Raw genomic sequence first — 26,760 nt, 5'->3', positions numbered from 1 at the left:
TGCCGTGAAGGGCTCAGGTTCTTAGTGTTTGAGGTGAACCTTGTTTGCTTGTATTTGTTATTTTCAGTGAATTTCTGGTACATTTCAATCTTCAAACAGGCGCTTATCTCTGTTGTATTGGCATATTTGATGACCTGTGCATCCAGCCACAGCATTTAAAAAAGTTTTGTCAGCAAGCAGTATTTTCAGGTTCTTTTTTTTTTTTTTTTTGGTTTTTCGAGACAGGGTTTCTCTGTGTAGCCCTGGCTGTCATGGAACTCACTCTGTAGACCAGGCTGGCCTCGAACTCAGAAATCCGCCTGTCTCTGACTCCTGAGTGCTGGGATTAAAGGCATGCACCACCATAGCCCAGCTCAGTTAATGTTTTGAAAATAAGAATATGTTTAAGGGGCTGAGAGATGGCTCAGTGGTTAAGAGCACCGACTGCTCTTCCGAAGGTCCTGAGTTCAAATCCCAGCAACCACGTGGTGGCTCACAACCATACATAATGAGATCTGATGCCCTCTTCTGGTGCATCTGGAGACAGCTACAGTGTACTTAGATATAATAATAGATAAAAAAAAAAAAAGAATATGTTTAAACTTTCTGAATGTATAGATTGACCTTCAAGTCACTGTAACTTTGTAATTGCTGATATTTTTTAAGTACTAGTGCATGGGCTATGCACATTCTGTACATACTGTACACACCTGTATTTTCTAAAGTCTGATCTATGCCACAGTAAAACTCACACTCACTATCATTTCGGTTTCAGTACTACTGCCAGAGTGCAGCAGCGGCTGGTTGGGTTCATGCGTCCCGAGAATGGAAACACCCAGCAAATGCAACAGGAGCTGCAGAGGAAGTTTCAGGGTAACTGATTTCTGTGACCCCACCAGTGCAGTGTCTTAAAAACACAAGACTTTTTTTTTCTTTTTAATTAAAGTGCCATCTTTATGGTTGAGAGAATAGAGACGCATGGAAGTTATTTCTTTCCATACTTTTTTCAGCCCCTCTGATTTTTGCCCCTCTGTCCTCAGAAAGCATGGTACACTCTATTTGATTATTTTCTTCATCGTGGTAACATATCTATACCTTAAAGTTGACAGTTTTAGTGTTTGACAGTTTTAGTCATTTATATACCTTCTGGTTGCTCCCTCCATCCATTCTCCCTCACTTCCACTACAATCAGATCTCTCACACACCTCCAGGCCTCTTCAGGCTTCATGACTGCGTTTTCTTGTGTAATCTTTTGGGCCATCTGGGTCATCATTGGGCTAGGTCCATCCATTGAACTTGGTGGGATCACCAGTGGGTACACAGGTGAAGAACTGATCCCCCTGTCTCTGAATCTATCACTAGGGAGTACTCGGGTTTGAGCCCCTGAGTGCCTAAAGTATATACAATTCAGCATATTCAGTATCTTCACGTTATTGTACAACTATTGCCAACATCTGTTTGTTGAACTTCCTTATTCCATACTTAAGCTTCGTATGACAACAGCACAGAAACTCCTATTTTCCCTGTTATCAGCTCATGCACCCACCGGTCTACTTTCATTTTCTGTCTATTTGACTCTGGGTATTTGGCACTTTTTGTCATTGCGTTACTGGCTTACTTCACTTAGCATACCATTCTTCACGTCCAACCATGCTGTAGCATATGTTAGAATTTCCAGTCTAAGACTGAATAACAGTCTTTTGTACTATACATATATAATGTTTATCCATTTTTGTCCCTTTTGATGTATTCTACTTACTTATGAGATAAGGCAAGTTATCATGACTGACCAAATTGATTTAATGTACTAGGGTATGTTATGCAAGGCTTGAGAAACTCAGTCCTGGGAAACTTGGTGATGCCTTCTAGAAGGCCCTCTAAGCTGTTTTAGTGGCACTTAAGAAATGAGAGAAGGCACTGCAGTGTTTTTATTTTCCACGTCTGCCTATGCAAGTGTTTTCAGACTGTATTCATGCCAGTATATTTGATGGGGATGCCCGTTGCCCGGTTGTCGGTGTGGGGGGCAGGGGAGGCATGGGGACATCTCTCTTAGCTGTGCTGTATTTGACATGAGGAAGCAGTTCGTTCGCCCTGTGTCATTTGGTGAAATGTCATTAGTTGTATTTTGTCATTAGAGGCTCAACTGAGTGAAAAGATTTCACTTCAGGCGATCCAGCAGCTGGTTAGAAAATCGTACCAAGCTCTGGCTCTCTGGAAACTCCTTTGTGAACATCAGTTTTCTGTCATTGTCGGAGAACTTCAAAAGGTGAGGTGGTTTTTGTCCTCTGGGGTTATTTAATACCCAGAATGCTTCTTTCTTTTTTAAGTTTATGTGTTGTGTGTGGTGGCACACACCTTTGAGGCAGGTGGATCTTTCTAAGTTGTAGGCCAGCTTGGTGTACATTGTGAACTAATCCTGGGACAGCCAGGGCTGTGTAGGGAAATGCATGCGCGTGTTCTGCCGATACGTGTGTAAGAGCATGAGATGCTTGCCTGGTGGGGTTCCAAGGAAGCCATCAGATACCCTCAGAATTGCAGTTACTGATGGTTGCGGTCTTCCATGTGGGTGCTGGGAACTGAGCCTGCGTCCCCTTTAAGAGCAGCCAGTGCTCCTGACTGCTGAGCTGCCTCTCCCGTCCCCACAGGTTTAGCTGTAAGCAACGTTTCACAGTGATCCCCAGTCCTTCCCTGCTGGCCTCTCAGAGAGTGGCTGTGGCTGTTGTTGCAGTCTTTCTTGATTTTTAAACTTACATAAGCTTTTGTTTTTCCCTTTTAGAAATCTGAAACTCTCCTATTTAGTTGATGAAACCATTTCATTTTCCCTGGCAGGTAGCTGGTAGCATGTTTTTGGATTTCATTGGGTTTTAAATGTAGAGTACGAACTTCTTAGGCTCCGAGTCATTTGTGATCTGCCTGCAACCTTCCTGTCTTCCATTACTATATATATACTCAAGGAATGCAAATAAGTATTTGCCCCAAAACTTACAGTGTTTTGTAAATATTTTTGTTGAAATTTAAGAAAAAAAATGCATTACTATAAAAATACCTTCTGGACTATAAATTATAAGTGACCTTATCCTTTAGAGATAGCTTAGCAAGAAACTTTGTTCAAAATGCAGGTCAAATTCATGCATCTAATTTTGTAATCACAACATTATTTAGGGAAAACAAAATGAAAGCACAAGATTCTTTTTTGTTTGATCTTTTGAGACAGGACCTCACTATGTAGCTCTGGCTATCTTGGAACTTACTGTGTTCTCCAGACTGGCCTCCATCTTACAAAGGTCTCCCTGCCTGTACTTCCACATGCTGAGACACTACACCTCGTTCCAGTCATATTGTTTTACATGCAGCTTAGTGGAGTTTTTTGTTTTTTTGTTTTTTTTTTTTTTTTTGCCGATGGCCAAAAGCAAAGTGGCCTGATACTAGTGCTGGCTCTGCCTTGAGTCGACTTTTCTTATATGTAAATTAAGAGGTTTGTTTTGTTTGGTTTTTTGGTTTTTGTTGTTTGTTTGTTTTTTGGTTTTTCAAGACAGGGTTTCTCTGTGTAGCCTTGGCTGTCCTGGAACTCACGTTATAGACCAGGCTGACCTCGAACTCAGAAATCTGCCTGCCTCTGCCTCTGCTGGGATTAAAGGCGTGCGCCACCACGCCCGGCCCAGAGGTTTGAATTAAACCAACTATAGGCTCCGACTTTACATGATTTTATTGCATTTCCCCCCTGCAAAGCTGTGTCAATGTTTGGTGTATTTGGTTTGTCAGTGGTGGGAATCGAACCTCAGCCCCATTCTTACTTAAATTAGAGTCTATTGGTAGAGTCTGTTATTACTAATGACATTTCTTCCTGGTGGCTCATACATTTAGTCCTGACGTTTGGGAGGCTGAGGCAGGTGAGTCTGTGTTTAAGGCCAGCCAGGTCTTCATAGTAAATTCTAGGTCAGCAAGTGCTAACTAGTAAGGCCCTGTCTCACAAAACAAACAAACAAATTCTTCTTTGTGAGCAAATGAAGTCTTCTTTGATTTTGATGAAGGGTTTTCTCTCCCTTCCTAGGAATTTCAAGAGCAGCTGAAGATCACCACCTTTAAGGATCTGGTGATCAGGGACAAGGAGGTCACTGGAGCATTGATTGCTTCTCTTATCAACTGCTACATCAGAGACAATGCCGCTGTAGATGGCATTAGTTTACATCTGCAGGACACCTGTCCGCTTCTGTATAGCACAGATGATGCAGTTTGTTCTAAGGTATGATGTATTATTGCTTCTAAATTTAGTGATTTATATGTGAGGTTTCATAGTGATGAGTGGGAGTGGAGAATTAGGGTTTTTCCATACATTAATATGGTCCAGTGTCAGAATCCTCAACTAAGAGATGGGTTGAAATACATGGTTTCTTAAAAATACATGTATACTCTTTTAAGTGTTACATATACAGTATCTTTGGCAGTATTTTTAGGCTATGGTTTAAATGACAAAGCCTATAGGACTAGACAGTGGTGTTTTTGGCTCAGGTGTTTAAGAGCACTGGCCTTTTCTGGTGGACCCAGGTTCAACTCCAAGCACCCATAAGGCAGCTCACTACTGTCTATAAAACCAGTCCCAAGGGTTCTGCCACCCTGACCTGACATCCATGGGCATCGGGAACATGCTGCACAGACATACATGCAAGCAAAACATCCCCATACATGAATTTTAGAAAGGTAAAAGTTAGCAATTAAGAAAAAAAAATCACTTAATTTAGTAATTGAGATAATTGAAGTTTGTTTCCTTCCTTAGAAAGTAAGGAAGATCACTAAAACTTTAAGTAAATTTGGAGTGACTCAAAGTTAATGAGGCAATTCTTATTGATCCTTTCCTACAGGAGAAAAAAAATTAAGTGTCACCTGCTGAGCTGCCTGCTGACCAATAATGTATTGACTAGGCAAGAGCATTCCCAGACAAGGCTATCTGGGAAAGACTAGCTAGGATTATTTTGGTCAAAAACTTTTCTGCCTAAAAGTAAGAAGTAAGTTTGTAGAATTTTTATTTATAATGATAATAAGCCACATGTAAATTTAGTAGACAGACTAAAACATGTGGACAGCATCGTCTGCCTGCTTGATTTTTGCCTCTGTTTAAACTTTTGTCCTCTCTTTAGGCAAATGAGCTCCTTCAGCGTTCCCGACAAGTTCAGAGTAAGACTGAGAGAGAGAGGATGTTACGGGAGTCACTGAAGGAGTATCAGAAGATCAGCAACCAAGTGGACCTTCCCAGTGTTTGCGCTCAGTATAGGCAAGGTTAGAACCAAATGCTTCTTTGTGTCTTTTTCTTAACTCAGGATACAATGCCATGTGTGAATACAGTAGTGATCTAGAGTCTCTTCTCTGGCAAATCTTCTAGCATCTTTGCCAAAGTGAGACTTTGAATTGTGTAGTTGCTTTTATTTATCTTGTTTCCCTTTTCCCTTTTCATACTGAAGAACAAACTAGCACCTATATGTTAGCACCTATACATGTGAGGCAAGTGCTTCCTTACACTGAACTCTGTAGTCAAGAGACTATGGCTATGAGCTTCTGGTCCTTCAGCCTCCTCCTCCACAGCCTGAGATTATACACAAGCCTCTCACACATGCCTCTCACATGTGCCTCTCACACGTGCCTCTCTTTCTAGCTAATATACTTTTGACATTTCAGTTTTTTGGTTTTTTGTTTGTGTTTGTTTTTGTTTTTGTCTTTTTCGAGACAGGGTTTCTTTGTAGCCCTGGCTGTCCTGGAACTCACTCTGTAGACCAGGCTGGCCTAGAACTCAGAAATCGACTGGGTAGTGGTGGTGCACGCCTTTAATCCCAGCACTCGGGAGGCAGAGGCAAGCGGATTTCTGAGTTTGAGGCCAGCCTGGTCTACAGAGTGAGTTTCAGGACAGCCAGAGCTACACAGAGAAACCCTGTCATAAAAAAACAATAGAACTCAGAAATCTGCCTGCCTCTGCCTCCCAAGTGCCAGGATAAAAGGCGTGCGCCACCACTGCCCGGCAGTTCTTTTTAAGCTACACTACTACTACTGAATTATACTTAATTTTAAAATGCCTAAAATTTTTGACTAATTTTAAAAGTAAAAACTGTAACTCAGCACAGATTTGAATCACAAGTTTTTTCCTCTAAAACGTGTTTGTTATCTTATATATGAAGGTTCTTTTCTAAGCGGGCATCCATTAATAGGCCTTCTAGCCATATTAGACCTTTTTCACAAGTAAACACATCAGAACTATTTTGCCATGCCGTTACCAGAATAATAAGTGTGTAATAGAAACACAACATTCCATTCTTGGTTCCTTTATGTCTGCCTAGGAAAGCCTTTGTAGTGAGCTCTAAGCCCTTGGCCTTTGTCTTCCCCATTAGTGCGCTTTTATGAGGGTGTGGTGGAACTTTCTCTTACTGCTGCCGAGAAAAAAGACCCGCAGGGTCTTGGACTGCATTTCTATAAACATGGGGAACCGGAAGAGGACGTGGTCGGTCTTCAGACTTTCCAGGAGAGGTGAGCGCTCAGCCCGTAGCTGATTGCTGGGCTTTTAGAGACAGACCTTTCTTTGTTTAAGAATTTTATTGATGGTGTAGGAAAAGAACATTTCAAGTACAACCCTTATAAAACTTAAATACGTTCTCAGTTAGAAAGAACTGAGTTTTTATCATGTCCTGAGTCTTAGGAAAATTGAGACAGCACTTAGAAGTGTTTTGTGTGTCTATGCATGTGATATATGCACGTGTGTACCTGAACACTTGGAGGTCATCAGGTGACCTGTTTTCTGTCCTCTTCCAATCTGCTCTTTTAAGGGGCTTCTCCCTGAGGCTGCAGTTAGGCTGCCAGTCAGTAAGTCCAAGCAGTCCTTGGTCCTCACAGTGCTGGAGTTAGTAGCATGGAGAGATAGCCACCCCTGCCTTTTTGCATGGGACCTAGAGAATTGGACCCCGGTCCTCATGTTTGCTTAGCAAGCCACTTTAATCTGCTGAGCTGCCATCTCAGCCTTAAGAAGGTTTTTGTTAATTTTTATTTATTTGTTTGTTTATTTATTTGAAATATGTATCCACAGTCAGTGCAGAAATCTTTGTAAACCAATCTGGTCTCAGTGAACAGTTTCTCCCTTCCTCCCCAATCCTGAGATTAAAGGCCTGTATCACCACACCTGTCATTTAGAAATGGTTTTGGTCCAGTACCTGTGGAGCTGTCTTCCTTTTCTCTATTTTTTTTTTTTTAATTGTAGTTTTTGAGATCTCTGATTTGAGAACAAAACTGGCTCCCCCCACACCTGTTCCAGGTGAAAATAAGTTTTTTTTTTTGTTGTTGTTGTTGTTTTGGTTTTTTTCAAAAGGAGAAGTTTTTTAAATGGCCACAAATCTGTAGAGATTTAAAGAAATATACTGGGCTGGAGAGATGGCTTAATGGTTAAGAGCACTGACTGCTCTTTCAGAGGTCCTGAGTTCAATTCCCAGCAACCACATGGTGGCTCACAACCATCTGATGCCCAATTCTGGTGTGTCTGAAGACAGCCACAGTGTACTCATACATACTCATACATAAAATAAACAAATAAATATTTAAAAAATAAAAGAAATACACTAATTTTACAAATTCTTGCTGGACATGGTGGTGCACGCCTTTAATCCCAGCACTCGGGAGGCAGAGGCAGGCGGATTTCTGAGTTCGAGACCAGCCTGGTCTACAAAGTGAGCTCCAGGACAGCCAGAGCTATAAAGAGAAACCCTGTCTTGAAAAAAAAAAAAAAAAAAAAAAAACCAAATTCTTGTTGTTTGTTTAACCAAATAGTTTTCAGATCTTTTGAAAAAAAATATGTTGGATTTTGTTGAGGGAGGGATAGAGGATATAGGGTGCTTGGGTGTGAATTTTATCATCGTCATTATTTTATGTGTATAGGTGTATCATTTTGTGTGCCTGATATCTCTTAGACTGCCCTGGAGGTACTGTAAACTGAACCCTCATCATCTGTGGGTGTGGCGAGTTCTTAACCACTGAGCTGTCTCTCCACACAAGCTTCCAACTCAAGTCTGTCTTAGCCCATGAGTGTTAGACTTAGAGGCACATATTGTGTCTGTCTGTCTGTTTGCTTGATTTTTTTTTTTTTTTTTTTTTTTTGAGACAGAGTTTTATGTCTCTATCTTCTATCCTGACCTGATAGAAGATAGAAAACTATTTTCTGGTTAAACAATGTGATGGGCCACCCCACCCCCTTTTTTTTTTCAGATTAAACAGTTACAAGTGCATTACGGACACTCTGCAAGAGCTGGTAAATCAAAGTAAGGCAGCTCCCCAGTCTCCAAGTGTACCCAAAAAGCCTGGGCCTCCAGTGTTGTCATCTGATCCCAACATGCTAAGCAATGAAGAAGCAGGACATCACGTAAGGGACAGGCCTGCTTCCCCTCTGGAAGAGGGTGGGGTTTGAACTGCTGTAGGGTAGTGGAGGCATAATCCCTGGGAATGGTGATTGCCCTTCTACTGCTAAGCTTGTTTCCTTCCCAGAGGTCGGAGGGGGTGGAGTGGGGTGGGGTATGTCAAGCAAGTTAGCCTTTAGCCATGCTAATCTTCACTGTTTTCTTCATTTTAGTTTGAACAAATGCTTAAATTGGCTCAGCGGTCCAAGGATGAGCTCTTCAGCATTGCTCTTTATAACTGGCTAATACAAGCTGACCTTGCAGATAAACTGCTACAGGTAAAAATACCGTTTGTGCAATATAGTTTATGTCAATTTATATTTCCAAGTTGTACAACAATAGCTTTTGTAGATATAGGAAATTAATGTTTTATCCTATGTATAACATTAGGTGTCAGCATATGGCTAAGTATATAATTTTTCTAAGAAGCAAAATGCACAGTTTTAATGTTTAGAGGCTGATTCGAATAGTAGCATTGTTGAGTAATGCAAGTCTTTGGATTAGTAATTAGGCTCTGTCTTTAAGTCACTGGGTGCCTGGAACTCAATCTGTAGACCAGGCTGCACTCAAACTCACATAGATCAGCCTGCCTCTGCCTCGTGAGTGCTGGGACGTGTGCCATCACGTTCGGCCAAAGATTTTTTTTTCTAAGTATCATTGTTCGTGGATGTATAAACTTGAAAGTTGGGATTTGTTAATGCCAAGGTGCCTTTTGAGCCAAGTGTCAGCAACTCTTGTTATGAAAGTTCATTAAAAGAATTAGAATTTTACAGCAAACTTATTTTTTAATTAGTGTGTTACAAAAAGTTCTTCATTAGTTAGTATAACAGAAATCACTTGTACTGAGTAAGTTTTCTCCTTCACCTATTGGTGTTAGATTCACTTTTCCATATTTTCAGAAAACAAGGCGCACGCGCACAAACACACACACACACTGGTTTCTACTTTAAAAGCACCTAGGTGATTACAAACATTTTCTGTGTGGCTGCAATTTCCAGATTGCGTCTCCGTTTCTGGAGCCCCATCTTGTGCGAATGGCCAGAGTGGATCAGAACAGAGTCCGCTATATGGATTTACTCTGGAGGTACTACGAGAAGAGCAGGAGCTTCAGCAGCGCCGCTCGGGTCCTGGCCAAGTTGGCGGACATGCACAGGTAAGGACGGCATCAGAGACGCTCGCTGACGGAATAGGACAGAGCTCTGTGGGTGTGGGTGTTTTCATCTGCCCAGGGGCTGTAGAGGCATCAGATCATCTAGAGCTCTGGGCTCTTGTGAGCCACCTGACTTGGATGCTGAGACATCTCTTTAGGCCTTTATTTAGTTACTTTTAAAGTATCTAGTTTAGGGGGCGGGAGAGATGGCTCGGCAGTTAAGAGCACTGGCTGCTCTTCCAGAGGCCCTGAGTTCAGTTCCCAGCAACCACATTGTGGCTCACAACCATCTGTAATGGGAGCTGATGCCCTCTTCTGGTGTGTCAGTGACAGCGTGCTCATATACATAAACAATTGGTTTTAAATTTAAAAAAATGTCGATGTTTAATTGGGTTAGATAGTGACTACAGGGAGAGAAAAGGAAACCTCTTTTAGCAGCAGAGTTCCTAAATGCACAGAGAACTTTATGTGTAACTCCAATTAAAGGGGGAGCAATTAAAGGAATGGAGCACCCCAAGCACGTGAGGCCTTGAAAAGAAAGAAGGATGCAGATTAGACCTGGGTTTGCGGTCTATTTTCTATTCACTTGTGTGTCAGTATGGGTGCATAGGTGCCACACTTCATGTGAAGGTGAGAGGACAACCTGAGGTAGTCAGTCTCTTTTCCACCTGAGTCAAACTTGAGTCGTGAGTCTAGGTGGAAACTGCTTATGTCTGCTGAGTTACCTCTGAGAAGTTCCCAGTGAATGAATCCAATCAGCTTGTTTGCTTCTTTACTGAGACATTTTCGTGCATCTGCAATTTCATCCTATCTCTTAAATGATTCTAGGATCTCAGCTGTTCAGGGGGTGATAAAATAGTCTTGGGAGACCATTGAAGAAGGATATCAGGACTCTGTTACAGAGTCCCATTAAGGGGAAGTTGTGTTTGTTTGTTTGTTTTTTTAAGATGTATTTATTTTATTTTATATATGTGAATACACTGTCATTGTCTTCAGACACACCAGAAGAGGGCACCAAACACCATGTGGCAGCTGCAAATTGAACTCAGGACCTCTGGAAGAGCAGTCAGTGCTCTTAACTTCTGAGCCATCTCCAGCCCCCAAGTTGTTTCTTTCTCTGGCCAAGAAAGTCATGACATTCTGATCTGCTCTGATCTGTAGATTTAATGCTACACATTATTATGTGACAGTAAATGTCTTCATCCAGTTGGCCTGTCAGTCATCTCTCCCTGAGTGTAGCCCACAGGAAATCTAATTCACCTGAAGACATGCTAGGAACAGGGAGGATGAATTGTTCCCTTAATGAGACAATGCGCTTCTTGAAGAAACCACTGCCTTGCTATGGTCATTTTTCTTGGTTACAGTTTTCCTTTTTTGTCTGCCTCTGTCTATTTTCCCAAAGCCTTGAATCCCCAATTCGTTGGCCTTTATCACTCTGTCTGTGCCTAGCCTCTGCGTCACAGAGATCTACCTGCCTTTGCCTCTGACTCTCCTAGCTGCTCACACAACCACTTCTAAGTAATACTGGTTGTTTTCCTCTGATTTCCTTCAGCCTCCTCCCCAGGCAGCTCCGGGGTTGGCAACTTACCTGCTCTGTTGTCTTTGTTTTAAACCGTGATAAAATTGTCCTTAAGGCTTCTTCCTAATCCATTTCTAAGTTCTTTTATTAATGAAATCAGAAACACAAAAAAGGGAACCCCAGTAACATGCTTCCCAATGTAGGATACCCAGTGATTCCAGTAACAGCAGAATTTCATGTTTGTCACATAAGCATGAGTCATTTGTTACCGAAAGTTAGGAACTTATCGCTAGAAAGCTAAAGTAATTGGCCAAGCATGACAGTGAACATCTGTAATTCCGGAACTTAGGAGGTGGAGGCAGGGTGACTCCAGTCCAGTCAGGGGGTCTGCACAGTGAGACCCAGTGTCAAAAAGAATTTATATTATTTTTTTATTATTTGCATTTCTTCAAAAGCCTTTTATGTTCTGGTCTTAAAATAGCGTGTCTTACTTGATATATTTGACTCTTAAGAAACTGTAGCTAAAATTACAGATTTTTCTTCCCAGCACAGAAATTTCACTTCAGCAGCGACTAGAATACATTGCTCGAGCCATCCTTAGTGCGAAAAGTTCTACTGCCATCTCATCCATAGCTGCAGATGGTGAATTCCTGCATGAGTTAGAAGAGAAAATGGAAGTAAGTTCTAAATACTTAGGCTTCGCTGAAGAGTGGCTGCCACGGCAACATACTGTCTACTCTTTTGTTTTTGTTTTTGTTTTTTTTTTTTTTTGGTTTTTTCAAGACAGGGTTTCTCTGTGTAGCCCTGGCTGTCCTGGAACTCACTCTGTAGACCAGGCTGGCCTCAAACTCAGAAATCCGCCTGCCTCTGCCTCCCGAGTGCTGGGACTAAAGGCGTGCACCACCACGCCCGGCCTACTGTCTACTCTTAACCATGGCTTAAGTTCAGCTGAAGTCATTATTAATTCTAAGTGTGTCTGCCTGTGAATGTGGACTTACATCATGTTTGGATGCAAATGTTAAGGAAACAGTGTTTGGGACAGAAAGGCATAATTTGATAGATTCTCCCTTATCAATAATTTTTATTTTTCATTTTCTCAACTGAATAGCAGCAGTTGGATCACGGGGCATTTTTCACGTATTCTGGGTCTAATAAGTAAGTGTAAGGAGTAGACTGAGCTGCTTAAACTGAGATTCAAATATCTTCTGGTTGTCTAAGGAAAAGAGGTTATTTGTGTCCTGCTGGCTTCCCTTCTCATGTTCACCTTCGGAATGAGGGCTGTTTTCTGATGCTACAGTTCCCAAGGAGGAAGAAAAGATAAACCTTACAAGGTGCACGTTTACTCTTTGAAAACCATAGCCCTGACCTAAAATGGTTAGCTTCCTTTCTCATTCTGGAGTGACTTTGGTGCAATGGCATTGGCAACTGGAGATTCAGCCTAGAAATTTGTCTGTCAGTGATCATTGAGTTACTGATGGCAGTGACTTTGGGGAGCAATATTCCTAGTCACAGCTCATTTCCTGTGACATCAGTTACCTTGAGAGGATAGTCTCTTACAATAAAATGTGTAGTATTAATACACTCTCTTCACTTTTTAAACTTTTAGATGAGAGATTATTTCTTTAAGTACCTGTTGAGTATTATAAAGATATTAATAATACATCATATTTATTTTCTGTTGAAACTAGGTTGCTAGAATACAACTTCAAATACAAGAGACACTGCAAAGGCAGTACTCGCATCATTCTTCAGTGCAGGATGCAATATCTCAGCTGGACTCTGAGCTCATGGACATTACTAAGGTAATAGAGATCCCAAGGGGGGGGGGGGTGTCACTCTTCATGAGAAAGTAACTAAAGTTCTCTTTGACAGCTTGTCACTAGCCAGACAGCACATGACTTTAGTCTGACTCCTACAAAAGGCAGACCAGTCCCAATAGCAACCTTGTTAGCCTCATGTGAGCTCTGTTCAAATGAACAGGCTTGTTTGCTGTTGCTGTTGTTTTTGTAGTTAAAGTTTTGATTTGGTATTTTGAGACAAAGTCTCACTGTGTGACCCTGCTGGTGTTGAACTTGTGGCATTCCTGCCTCTGCTGGTGTTTCAGGAATGTGCTGTCACACCAGCTTAAAGCCACATCACTGAAGCCTTCCTATGTGGTTTTGCTTATCTGGTTGGGTATCTTTTGCTCTCCGTGTTTCTTAGAGTCTTCTGGAGACACTCTTTCTTTCTTTCTTTCTTTCTTTCTTTCTTTCTTTCTTTCTTTCTTTCTTTCTTCCTTCCTTCCTTCCTTCCTTCCTTCCTTCCTTCCTTCCTTTCTTTCTTTCTTTCTTCCTTTCTTTCTTTCTTTATTTGGTTTTTTGAGGCAGGGTTTCTCTGTGTAGCCCTGGCTGTCCTGGAACTCACTTTGTAGACCAGGCTGACCTCGAACTCAGAAATCTGCCTGCCTCTGCCTCCCGAGTCCTGGGATTAGACACGCCCGGCCTGTAGACACTCTTATGCATGGTTCCAAGTGCTTTTTGTACATGGTTTCTCTGTGTAGTGTTGGTTGTTCTGGAACTTGCTCTATAGACCTCGAATTCCCAGATCTGCGCCACTCTCACATCCTTTCCCATGATTCTTAACCTGGTTTAGAGGACACTAATTCTAGGACCTCAACAGCACCCTCCTCCTAAAATAGAACATGTATGCTGAAACCTGTTTGAGGGTACAAATGGAGGCCCTGCCTCAAAGACAAGTTCCAAAGCTGAAACCTTGAGCACTGCAAGTAGAAAATTCCACACATGATCTTAGGTGATGAGTCACCATCAAAACACTTGGTGTTGTTAGAATTTTGTATAGTTTCCCTTGGACTAAGTGTATTTCACATTTAAACTGGGGTCCCATTTCCAGTGCATCTTTTGTGTATGCACATATTTTTAAATACTTGTTTCTAAATATTTTGTATAATGGCTACTCAACTTGTAACATATTTTATATACTTTAGATAAAATATTTCATTGTTTTTCATTGAAAGGTATACTTCTCTTAATATCTCTAAACAGTGACCTGAAGTTGCATGTTTAATTTTGGAATTTCTTTGCCACAGCTTTATGGGGAATTTGCTGACCCGTTTAAACTTGCAGAGTGTAAACTTGCAGTCATTCATTGCGCTGGTTACTCAGATCCCATATTGGTGCACACACTTTGGCAAGATATCATAGAGAAAGGTGAGTGTTCAGTTACAGAGACATTGCTATATAGTACTTACGTATCCAAATGAACACAGCCTGCTAGCAGTATGGGCTATGTATACCTACTAGAAAGGATATGGAGGACATGTGCATACAGTGGGCAGCTGATTGTACAGTGTGACCCTGGTGAATATTTGTGGTAGGGTATATAGTTTATTTGATGTATACCGTCTCATAATGAACTATTTGCTTCACTCAAAATCTTGTAACCAGTACCATTAACCAATACTAGTGACACGTGTTATCAGACACTCAGAAGCACAGAATCTGTTAGTTAAATCAATGCAGATATCGGGCCTGAAGTATTTTGTATCTTTAAGCAATTAAGTAACCAATATAAACATCTCACATTTCTCTTGACCTGTCTCTTCCAGAATTGAACGACAGCGTAGCATTGAGCTCGTCAGATCGAATGCATGCTCTCAGCCTCAAGCTTGTCCTCCTTGGCAAAATCTATGCTGGTACACCTCGGTTTTTCCCTCTGGGTGAGCAGTGACTTTGCTATCTTATCTTCTGTTTAATAGTTTTTCTCCATTGGGAAACTTCACTGGCCTATAGAGATTCTTTTTGCTATGCATCTATTTACTGTTTAGTTCAGCAGTGTTAATTCTGATTCTCCAGGGAAAAAAAATCCCTGAAGGGTAACAGAATTTTTTAATGAATAGTTTTTTCTTGAATAGGTTTTTAAGTTTCTATATCATTTTTGGAATTATGTTTACTGACAAACTATAGAGTTTAAGTGATTATACAGTTGGAAAACTGATACAAGTATCAAGAAATAAAAAGGGACTATGATTTTGTGTGTCAATAGTAATTTGAGATTCAGCTGTTCTCTATTGCATTAAAGTGACAGTGGGTGGCGTGTGTGTCTGTGTTTCTGTGTGACAGCTTTTTGTCCAGATTGACCTCAAACCCAGGATGTTCTGAGTACAGGGATAACAGGTGTAGGTGTGCACCATACTGATCTTTCTTTTCATCTCACCCACTTTCTCAGGCTTTCCTCACGTCTTGCCTCTTCCATGTGTGCATGTGTGAGAGAGTGGGAGACAGAGAGAAACAGAGACAGGCAAGGCAGGCAGGCAAGCAGGGAGAGTGGGAGAGCAGATAGCCTGAAGTGTTCCTGGTTCTTGATTGGTCAGCAAGGCCACAGAAACCCACCTATCTATCTCTGCCTCTTTAGTGCTAAAATTACAAGCTTATATCACCATATCTAGAATTTTTTTTCATGGTGTCAAAATCATGTTTTGATGCTTTAAAGGGAAACATTTTCCCAAATGACCTACTTCACTGGCCCTCAAATATGTTTGAAATTTATTTTCAGATAGACACTTGAAACTACTCTTATTTATAAAACAATTAGATAATTTGCTGTATCAAGTTAAAAGTCCAAATTTCTGGAAAATGATCGCTGGCTTAGCAATGAGAACGCTTGTTCCTGCTGAGGACCTGGGTTCAGTTGCCAGCGTCCACATGGGTGCTCACAGAGGTGTGTGACTGAGTCCTAGGCTCATTTCTGATGCAGGCAAAGCACTCATATCGTTAAGCAATAAAAATGAATCATGTAGTAATTCTTAATTTTGACTTCCCCCCAGATTTTATCGTGCAGTTCTTGGAGCAGCAAGTTTGTACCTTAAACTGGGATGTGGGGTTTGTGATACAGACCATGAATGAAATCGGCGTGCCTTTACCTAGGCTGCTAGAAGTTTATGATCAGCTCTTCAAATCACGGGTAAGGCAAACAAAATGATCTCCCAAGATACAGAGTGAGATGTTTGACTCCAAGTATAGGTAGGTTATCATTTAGGTTGGATGTGTTCAGTGGAGATGTGCTTCAACGGTGCAAGGGAAGTAAACGATGGACTCTTAACTGAGAGTTGTTTTGCTGTATATCATAACTAAAATGAAGTGCAATACTTTATATTGGTGAGCATAATTATTTGTACTTGCTCTTGTCTTCATGGATAATCCAAAGTGGGGACTATTTCTGGGGTCACATCCCACGGCCTTGCACACTTGACAAGTGCTGTACCATCAGACCATGATTCTCAGCTGCTCACTTTAAGCACACAAAATAACAGTACATTTAGACATGACTTCATTTTAGAAAATCTTTTGTAAGGGTTAGGGAGATACTCAGCCAATAAAGTGCTTCTCATCCCAAGATTGCTTCCCTGAACCCTGTAAAAACTAAATGCAATGGTGTATGTTTATAATCCCAGCACTGGAAAGGCTGAGACGGTGAAAGGCATCCTGGGGCTTTCTAGCTGTGTATTCAATGAGACACTGTCTCATTGTGTGTGTGTGTGTGTGCGCGCGCGCGTGCAGATGCAATAGTGTTATCTATCAGTGCTGTTTGTTTTCCTGAGACAGGGTCTTGCCATATATAGTCCATGTTGGCCTTGAACTTGGGATCCTTCTACCTAAGTGAATTATGTGACACAACATCTGCCTTGTAACCATGTCTTCCAAGGCATCTTTTGCTTGTTCAGTAATAACTCAACTGACCCTCATAATTAGGCCATAATGAAAATAGTACTTCATCTTACATTACTAAAAGACACAATGGAGACATGAGTCAGCGTGTTCTAGTCATGTGGGTAATGACAGATTAAACTTCTGTAACTCTTTTACTCTGTGTTCAGAGTGCATAAATTCAAAGGAAAGTAGGCTACGGTCTATAGAAATGGTGTTTTTTCCTTAATTTTATATTATATTGTCTAATGATAAATCAATTTTTTGTAAAAAAAAAAAAGTTATCAAAATATAGTGTTTTTTAATTTTTTTTTAACTTTTGATTTTGTTTTCTTGATGCGCGTCTCACTATGTAGCCCTAGCTTAGCCCTAACTGTCCTAGAACTCACTGTATAGACCAGGCTGGCCTTGATCTGCCTGCCTCTGTCTCCCAAGTGCTGGATTTAAAGGTGTGCACCGCCAAGCCCACCTCATAAATATGGTCTTCATTTCAAATATTGATCTTAATCTTGTATGTAATTTAGAAAGTACATATCTGGGAGTTTTTTGGGTTTTGAAACAGGGTCTCAGTATGTAGCTTTGGCTGATCTAGAAGCTGAGGTGATCTCAAACTCCCCGAGAGACTGCTTGTCTCTGCCTCCAGGGTGTAGGGATTAAGGACATGCACTAGCACGTTCAGCTTCTAATGCTTTTTAATAGAAATTTTGAGGGGACTCGAAAGACTTTTTTTTTTGTTTTTTTGTTTTTTTTTGTTTTGTTTTGTTTTTTCGAGACAGGGTTTCTCTGTATGTATAGCCCTGGCTGTCCTGGAACTCACTTTGTAGACCAGGCTGGCCTTGAACTCAGAAATCCGCCTGCCTCTGCCTGCCGAGTGCTGGGATTAAAGGCGTGCGCCACCACGCCCGGCTGAAAGACTTTAATTAACATAAATAATTAGGAAAAATACACACATACACACACATTTGATAAGTTATAAGAAAAACTGTGTGTGTATATGCATATATGTGTATATATGCATACATACATATGCCTACATGCATACATATACATACATGCTTTTTTTCTCTTCCTAGGATCCATTCTGGAACAGAGTGAAAAGCCCACTGCACCTTCTGGATTGTATCCATGTACTGTTGACAAGATATGTTGAGAATCCTAGCCTAGTTTTAAACTGTGAGAGGTAACTATAAATTAAATATTATATTGTGAAAAAGGTTTAATTATTTCTAGTAAGTACCTGGGTGAAGGGTTGGGAATGGATATGGAATGCTCTAGACATTACAGAGGAGCATTAGGGAATATCTTAAGTAAATTAGCAATAACTAGTTGAATGATAACCTAATGGTTAGCATTCATGAAAGATGAGGAAAGTTTCAACTGTGGTGCTAGACTTTCTAAAGTGAAAGTAATTTCTGAAGTACTGTATGTTCCTTCGTTTGGTGTTATGACATAGGACCAAGACATTTCAGGTCTACATTTGTGGTGTGGTCTCCAGGTAAAGTCTTTCAGGAACCTGAGAGAGTGTAACAGCAGGGCTCCTTTACTGCCCCCTCGGCTAACAGGCTTCAGGTGGAAAATGGTGCTTAGGCGGTAGCTGACCTTGCTAAGTTCCCCTTTCTGTTTTGAAGCACTTACCGTTTACTGAGTTATCTAACCCTTGCTTTTCATCAGGACTCTGAGAAAGTTAATCAAATCATGGTCTGAAACAGCTCTTTGAAAGAAATGGGTTTCAGTAAAGCTGGTTGAGGGCCTGAAGCAAGCAAGGGCTCAGTGATTCAGAACACTTTCTGTTTTTGCAGAGGTTCTGAGTTCACTTCCCAGCAACCACATAGCAGCTCAGGACCATTCATAGCAACAGTTGCAGGGTATCTGGTGCCCTCTTGTAGTTTTGGGAGGGTCCTGGACAGGTGCATGGTGTGCCTGCACACACATTCACACATGCAGGTAAAGCACTCAGACACATAAAAATAAAGGAATAATAATAAACAAAAGTCATTGCGTGACCTGATGTCTTTTTCATTACAGGAGAAGGTTTACAAATCTCTGCCTGGATGCCGTCTGTGGATATCTGGTTGAACTTCAGTCAATGAGTTCTTCAGTAGCAGTACAAGCCATCACTGGGAATTTTAAATCGCTCCAAGCAAAGCTGGAACGGCTCCATTGATTACTGTAGTATATTTTCTTGCTTGCATTTTGGTCTGTAAAATAAAAGCTCAGCTGGGTCCGGAAATCAGATGTTGTATATCTAAGAATTTTGGTAGAACATTTTTTTAATGAATGATAGTTATCTACAAATAGTACATTTGCCAAATGATTTGTTTTTTGTTTTTTTTTTATGACTAGTATTTTTTTTTTCAATTGATAAGTTGGGCCCAGATACGTAGCTCAGTGGTAAAATGTTTGTATAGTATGTAAAAAGTTAGTAGTACCACACACAAACACAGCAGTTTATAAACAGCTGGAATAAGATTATGTATGATTATGACACACAAAGATTTTGAATTTTACTAGTGGTAACAATTTTGAATTTGTATTATTTATGTAGGATGTTAGTATTAAAACTTATAGGCTAGGCCAGGTTTGGTAGCACATGCCTTTAAATCCAGCACTTGGGGAAGCAGTGGCAGGCGGCTCTTTAGAACTCACTGAGATTTCCAGGCCAGGGACTACACAGTGAGACCTTATCTTCAAACAAACAAACACCTTACAGTCTGGGTCTGTTCCCATAGTGCTAGATTCTGTAACGGTCTTAATTAGTCATTTTTAGGTTAATATTTTATCAATTACAGCCCTCTTTTTACTCCCTCTCACCATAAGTACATACATTAGATTTTATGTATACATTTATATGTGTGTGTGCAGGATATATATGTATGTTGTATGTAGATACAGGATTGTTTGAGCATGTGATCAAATTGTAACACTTCTATGTACTTAAAACCTTCATGATCACCCCGCTGTGATGGTGTTCCCCTTTAGTGGGGCACTCGAGTGTGGGGGAGAGTCAGAGTGGCCTGTCTGGTCTACATACTGAGTTACAATTCAACCACAGCTCTACAGGGACTACTGTTTCCTTAGAACCCTCACTGTCAAACTGTATGCTTCAAGCCAGCAACAGCAGCATCCAGGAATGTGTTACAAATTAAATTCCTGGGTCTCTGTTCAGATCTACCAAGCCAAAAACTGTGGCATAAATGCCAGTCTCTGTGTCTTAACAACCCTTCCAGTAGATGCAGATTTATGTCTTATTGACTTGTAAATCCTGCTTTCTATAATGTATAAAGCAACATTGTTAGTAATCTAGTTTGCTTGTGTTCTTTAATACTGATGGGTTTTCATGCTAAACAGGTAAATTTGCTCCCACTGAAGTTTAACATGTTAAAAGAACTTACTAAACTAAGTGCTCCAAATTATTATCAAAGACAAAAAAACTGAGAATTACTAAGGCTAACCAAGAGAGGGAGAGGAGAGAGAGAAAGTGAAAAACAACCGGTTTCTACTCCTTAGTTGTTTTATTATTTTATTTTTGCAGCAGATTCTGACATAGCATAGGCTACTGTCAAACCCTAACTGCCTAGAGTGATGTTGAATTTCTGATTATCTGGCCTCTACCACCTGCGTGCTAAGATTGTAGGCAGGCTTCACAGTGCCCACTTTTTGTGATGCAGGCTGTTAAATTAGGCGAGCGCACCTTACCTACTGTGAGTTAAGTTCACAGTCCTCAACTTTTTTGGTTTTTTTTTTTTTTTTTGGCTAGGTCTCACTAATATAGCCCAGGCTAGCTGCAAACACATGTTGATCCTCCTGCCTCAGACTTCCAAGTACTGGAAATCCAAGCATGTGCCACCATACCCAGCCTCCACTCTTATTTATGCTATTGGAAGTATTCTCTTCTGTTGTCACTGATAGAAATTGGGCAGTTTTGTAAATATATCTTGAATATATTTCTACTTTTATCTTTTCCTGAGAGTATGGATTTCTTTTTCCACAATACCGTAGAATGCAATTCCATTTTTCACTTTGAATGTATATTTCATAAAAGATCATAGTAATGCTGATTGGGTGTCACTACCTCATATTTTTCAGTTTTTCATCTTATTAAGTAATTTTATACCATTTGATATATTAATGGTTTTATGCATTTATAATTCTGTCATGCTCATTTTAAATGAAGGTCTTGTTTAAATGCTTTAATCTAGTTGTGTTTCCATTTCTGCTAGAAATACATGACACTGTCTCCAGTTCTGTTGTAAGCGTGTTTACATATTAGCATGTGTGTTATATATACTTAATCATCTGGGTGAGGCAGCTCTTGCATCTAATCACTACACTCAGGATGTTTAGGTAGGAGTACTGAAAATAGAGATGTGGCTATACACACATATGCACAGTACCTTAATAGATCTGCAGGATACTATATCAAAAAAGATGTGATTAACAGATACCTAAACACACACACACACCCCATTCTTAAGGCACACTTACAGGGAGCTTAAGAATTCGCCTTTAATCCCAGCACTCGGGAGGCAGAGGCAGGCAGATTTCTGAGTTGGAGGCCAGCCTGGTCAACAAAGTGAGTTCCAGAACAGCCAGGGTTATACAGAGAAACCCTGTCTTGAAAAAAGAAAAAAAAAAAAAGATTTTCACTTCACAGCTAATGCTTGCAATGGCCTGTCCATTCAAATGTCTGGCTTGAACCTCCAAAGGGTGCTGATTCTGGAATTCGGTGGTCAGGTGTAGCAATGGCAGCATTCTAGCATATTATCCACTATGTAAGAGGGCTTTGTTCCTGGACTTTGGTTAGTGCATATGTGCAGGCAATGAATGATTCATTGGTAGAACATCTTGAGAAAGTGCGTTTATTGTGGACTGTTGTGTCTCCGAGGGTGTTGATTGTGATGTATTTTTAGGTAGTTTCAGTATGGCTGAATGGTTAGGGAAGAAAGACACTATACCTTTCTGCAAGATACACAATACTGACCTGATTTGCATGTAATGTGCATTTGACAGGTTTTCAGTTGTTAACTAATGACTTCATCATTGAACATGGAATCACATAAGCTTCTCTTTATGTCTTATAGTTAGTTTCATCTCAGAAGTCTATCACAGGTTGTTTATTTGTATATTTTGTGTCTCCATGTTGCCCTACTCCTTCACTAGTGGTGATATAGTCATAGCAAATAAATTAATCAAAACTCCAAATCTGAGGTTTTTGAAAGAGATTAGTGTTTTTTTGATAGTCTCTATTAATATCTTTTCTTAAATTATCTTAATAATAAGACCTTTTACACTTTTGAGTTCTCTACTAAAACTTTTAAACTCTTCAGAGTTTTGTTTTCTTATTAAGTGAAGTGGTTGAAGCTAAATAAGACTCTTAAAGTTTTGTAAGAACTAACGCTATTTCTAAATTGCCTTATTATTTTTCTTCAAACAGTAGATGTTAATTGACATTGGTTTTACTTTCTCATTTTATTTATTTATTTATTATAATATAGTAAGTACACTGTAGCTGTCTTCAGACACCAGACGAGAGAGTCAGATCTCGTTACGGATGGTTGTGAGCCACCATGTGGTTGCTGGGATTTGAACTCCGGACCTTCAGAAGAGCAGTCGGGTGCTCTTACCCACTGAGCCATCTCACCAGCCCTACTTTCTCATTTTAAATCATTTCTAAAACATTATACAGCATATTTGAAATTAAATATCTCACAGTTGCCATGATTTTTGTATATTAAATTAATCTACTATGTAGGATCCAGGATCCTGATAGGGAATCTCCAACCCAAACTTGACTTCTGAGGCTCGCTGTGGAAGCCTGACCAAGCCTGAGTGTGTACTTCTTTCTCCCTGTACTCTGCCCTCTGCTTTGATCCTTTATTTTCTACCTCAGTCCTTACTACCTGGTATTATAAATTAGGAATATGATATCATCTTGAACATCTTCCCTCCCTCAAAATGTGTTAGTCATCAACTTCTTAGCAAGTCTATTTCCTACTATCCCCATATCTGTTCTCGTGTCATTTCAAAGCCTGCAGTCGTGTGAGTTGTAGTAGTTCTTTGGATCATTAGTTTGACCCCTTCCTTCATGTTTACCCCTGGATCAGTAGAGTGGCCTGTGAGGATTAGAAGGCTAACAATGAAAGCAACACAGATCTGGGGCTCACTACATGATGAATGGACCATCAACACCACATCTATGAGACCCCTTAGAACTTGCTGGTTCTCCAGGCCACGTGCTTCTGCTCCACTTTTCTCCTTCCTCCTCCTCTGCATCCTCTCCCTCTCACCTTCCACTCCACCATCCCTTTTATCTGCCCAATCATCAGCTCTCCTTTATTTTACAAATTAATGTTGGAAGGAGGTTGACAGGAAATCACCAGAGTGTTGACTCATTCCTTGTTCGAAGCCACTCACAGGAGAATGGAATTAACATCAAATATAACTAGTCCCAGGACTATTGACAACACCCCGTGGGCTGCACTTTTCATGTTTCTTCTTCTTCTCTTTGCCCCATAACTCTTGGAAGAGTTGTGGCTAGTGTTACTGTGTTAGCTCTTCCATAGAAGTGTAAGTAACAGAAAAAGATCTGTGATGGGCTCAGACTTACTATCTCTAGTCATGGACTCAGTCTTGCAGTTAGAATTCTCACTTAACTGGAAAAAAAGTACTTTGCCAAAAACAGGATGCCAAGCATGTAAGATCTGTCTATCCACTTGCCAGACCACCTCCTATATTTTATGAAAACTGCAAGCCTTCGGATCCAAGAAAAATAAACCAGAGCTGGATATGCAAGAAGCATAATCAAATTCTCAGCAAACTGAGGAAGAAATCATGGAACTTAGCCCTATAAATATGTGACCCCTGTAGCACATAGCTAGACTCACAGGGAAAAAAAGTGAAGTGATGTCTCCTGTGGGGACACTAGCAACAGAAGAATGTCCTTGCCTTGCCAACACATCCTGGATAGTGAATTCTCAGCCAGTGTGAATATGACAGGTGAAATGTAAGATAAGGGAGTAAGAGAAGTAAGGCTCTCTGTCTAGGAAGGCCTCCATTTCATCTAGATTTCCCAGTTTTGTTGAGTAAAGGCTTTTGTAATAGGATCTGGTGATTTTTTTTTTTAATTCCCTTCGTTTCTGTTGTTATGTCTCCCTTTTCATTGGAGTATTTTCTAGACAGTTACCAAAGTTAAATCAGGATCAGATAAACCATCGAAACATTCCCATTAACTCCTAAGGAAATAGAAGCAGTCATGAAAAGTCTCCCAACCAAAAGAAGCCCAGGGCCAGATGGTTTTAGTGCAGAATTCCATCAGACATTCAAAGAAGAGCTAATACAATACTTCTCAAACTATTTCACAAAATAGAAACAGAAGGAACACTACCCAATTCGTTCTATGAAGCCATAGTTACACTAATACCTAAACTAAACCACACAAAAACCCAACAAAGAAAGAGAATTTCAGATCAATTTCTCCTGTGAGTATGAATATTGATGCAAAATACTCAATAAATTCTCACAAACTGAATCAGAGAACACATCAACACGATCATTCACCATGATCAAGTAGGCTTCATCCCAGTGATTTCATCAACATAATCCACTGTATAACAAACTCAAAGGAAAAAAAATACATAATCATCTCATTAGATGCTGAAAATGCCTTTGAAATACAACACCCCTTCATGATAAAAGTCTTGGAAAGTTCAGGAATTCAAGGTCCATACCTAAACATAATAAAGCAATGTACAGAAAACCAATAGCCAACATCAAACTAAATGGAAACTTGAAGCAATCTCACTAAAATCAGGAACAAGGCATCCCACTCCCCCACTATCTATTCAATGTAGTACTAGAAGTTCTAGCCAGAGCAATTCTACAACAAAAGGAGATCAAGGGGATACAAATTGGAAAGGAAGAAGTCAAGATATCACTATTTGCAGATGATATGATAGTATACATAAGTGACCCCTAAAATTCCACCAGAGAACTACAGCTGATGAACAACTTCAGCAAAGAGACTGGATATAAAATTAAATCAGTAGACTTCCTCTAGTCAGAGGATAAACAAACTGAGAAAGTTATTATGGAAATGACACCCTTCACAATAGTCACAAATAATATAAAATACCTTGGTGTGACTCTAACCAAGCAAGTGAAAGATCTGTATGACAAAAACTTCAAGTCAATGAAGAAAGAAATTGAAGAAGACCTCAGAAGATGGAAAAATCTCCCATGCTGATGGATCTGCAGGTTTAACATAGTGAAAATGGCCATCTTGCCAAAAGCAATCTACTGATTCAATGCAATCCCTATCAAAATTCCAACTCAATTCTTCACAGAGATAGAACAATCCTCAAATTCATCTGGAATAACAAAAGCTAGCACAGTGAAAACCATTCCCAATAATCAAAGAACTTACGGGTTCGGTGTCTGTGTATGGGTGGCTCACCAGGCAGGGCAGTCTCTGGGTGGCCTTTCCGTCAGTGTCTGTTCCACGCTTTGTCTTTATTTCCTCCTGTATTTTGTTCCACTCCTTTCTAAGAAGGACTGAAGCACCCACACTTTGGTCTTCCTTCTTCTTGAGATTCATGTGGTCTGTGAATTGTGTTTTGGGTATTCCAAGCATTTGGGCTAATATCTACTTATCAGTGAGTACATACCATGTGTATTCTTTTGTGACTGGGTTACCTCACTCAGGGTGATATTTTCTAGTTCTATCATTTGCCAAAGAATTTCATGAAGGCATCATTTTAGCTAGCTGAGTAGTATTCCATTGTGTAAATGTACCACATTTTCTGTATCCATTCTTCTGTTGAAGGACATCTGGGTTCTTTCCAGCTTCTGGCTATTATAAATAAGGCTGCTATGAACATAGTGGAACATGTGTCCTTGTTATATGTTGGTGCCTCTTTTGGGTATATGCCCAGGAGTGGTATACCTGGATCCTCCCTGGACCATAGCTGGTATGCTGTCTTTTCCACTGGATAGTTTTGGCTTTTGTCAAAGATCAAGTGACCATAGGTGTGTGCGTTCATTTCTGGGTCTTCAATTCTATTCCATTGATCTACCTGCATGTCTCTCTAACAATACCATGTAGTTTTTATCACTATTGCTCTGTAGCACAGCTTGAGGTCAGGGATGGTGATTCCCCCACAAGTTCTTTTTCTGTGCATTTTGTTTTGTTTTGTTTTGTTTTGTTTTGTTTTGTTGTTGTTTGGTTTTGGTTTTGGTTTTTCGGTACAGGGTTTCTCTGTATAGCCCTGGCTGTCCTGGAACTCACTCTGTAGACCAGGCTGGTCTCGAACTCAGAAATCTGCCTGCCTCTGCCTCCCAAATGCTGGGATTAAAGGCATGTGCCACCATGCCCAGATTTTTTTTTTTTTTTAGATTTATTTATTATTATATCTAAGTACACTGTAGCTGTCTTCAGAAGAGGGTGTCAGAACTCATTACGGATGGTTGTGAGCCACCATGCGGTTGCTGGAATTTGAACTCAGGACCTTCAGAAGATTCTTTGCATTTTTTTATTGGATATTTTCTTTATTTACATTTCAAATGTTATCCCCTTTCCTGGTCTTCCCCCATCCAAACCCTGAGATTCCACCTCACACCAGTCAGAATGGCTAAGATCAAAAACTCAGGTGACAGCAGATGCTGACGAGGATGTGAAGAAAGAGGAACACTCCGTCATTGCTGTTGGGACTGCATGCTAGTAAAACCACTTTGAAAATCAATCTGGTGGTTCCTCAGAAAATTGGAAATAGTTCTACCTGAAGACCCAGCTATACCTCTTGAGCATATACCCAAAAGGTGTTCCAACATATAACAAGGACACATATTTTACTGTGTTTATAGCAGCCTTATTTATAATAGCCAGAAGCAAAAACAACCCAGATGTCCCTCAACAGAATAATAAATACATGTGGTCATTTACACAGTTACTCAGCTAGTAAAAACAATAAGTTCATGAAATTCTTAGGCAAATGG

General features: G+C 40.3%; 1 protein-coding gene across 1 annotated transcript in view; it reads left to right on the top strand.

The window, feature by feature from the left end:
- Nup155 (nucleoporin 155) overlaps positions 1–19,003 on the top strand; it is a 48,457-nt gene extending 29,454 nt beyond the window's left edge. Inside the window, exons 21-35 of the mRNA XM_021182947.3 lie at positions 755–852; positions 2,115–2,245; positions 4,031–4,222; positions 5,115–5,253; positions 6,354–6,489; positions 8,212–8,365; positions 8,573–8,677; positions 9,398–9,552; positions 11,616–11,745; positions 12,757–12,870; positions 14,154–14,274; positions 14,673–14,783; positions 15,891–16,027; positions 17,844–17,950; positions 18,796–19,003. Coding sequence (XP_021038606.1) covers positions 755–852; positions 2,115–2,245; positions 4,031–4,222; positions 5,115–5,253; positions 6,354–6,489; positions 8,212–8,365; positions 8,573–8,677; positions 9,398–9,552; positions 11,616–11,745; positions 12,757–12,870; positions 14,154–14,274; positions 14,673–14,783; positions 15,891–16,027; positions 17,844–17,950; positions 18,796–18,934 — 1,969 coding nt within the window. The 3' untranslated portion in view covers positions 18,935–19,003. The remainder of the gene's footprint in view (positions 1–754; positions 853–2,114; positions 2,246–4,030; positions 4,223–5,114; positions 5,254–6,353; positions 6,490–8,211; positions 8,366–8,572; positions 8,678–9,397; positions 9,553–11,615; positions 11,746–12,756; positions 12,871–14,153; positions 14,275–14,672; positions 14,784–15,890; positions 16,028–17,843; positions 17,951–18,795) is intronic.
- Positions 19,004–26,760: the final 7,757 nt, after the last annotated feature.

The sequence above is a fragment of the Mus caroli genome, unplaced genomic scaffold (assembly GCF_978045245.1).
Source record: "Mus caroli unplaced genomic scaffold, Mus_caroli_1 scaffold_16, whole genome shotgun sequence".
NCBI lineage: Eukaryota > Metazoa > Chordata > Mammalia > Rodentia > Muridae > Mus > Mus caroli.
Note: the sequence above shows the minus strand (reverse complement) of the source record. Positions and strands in the feature narration are given on the sequence as shown.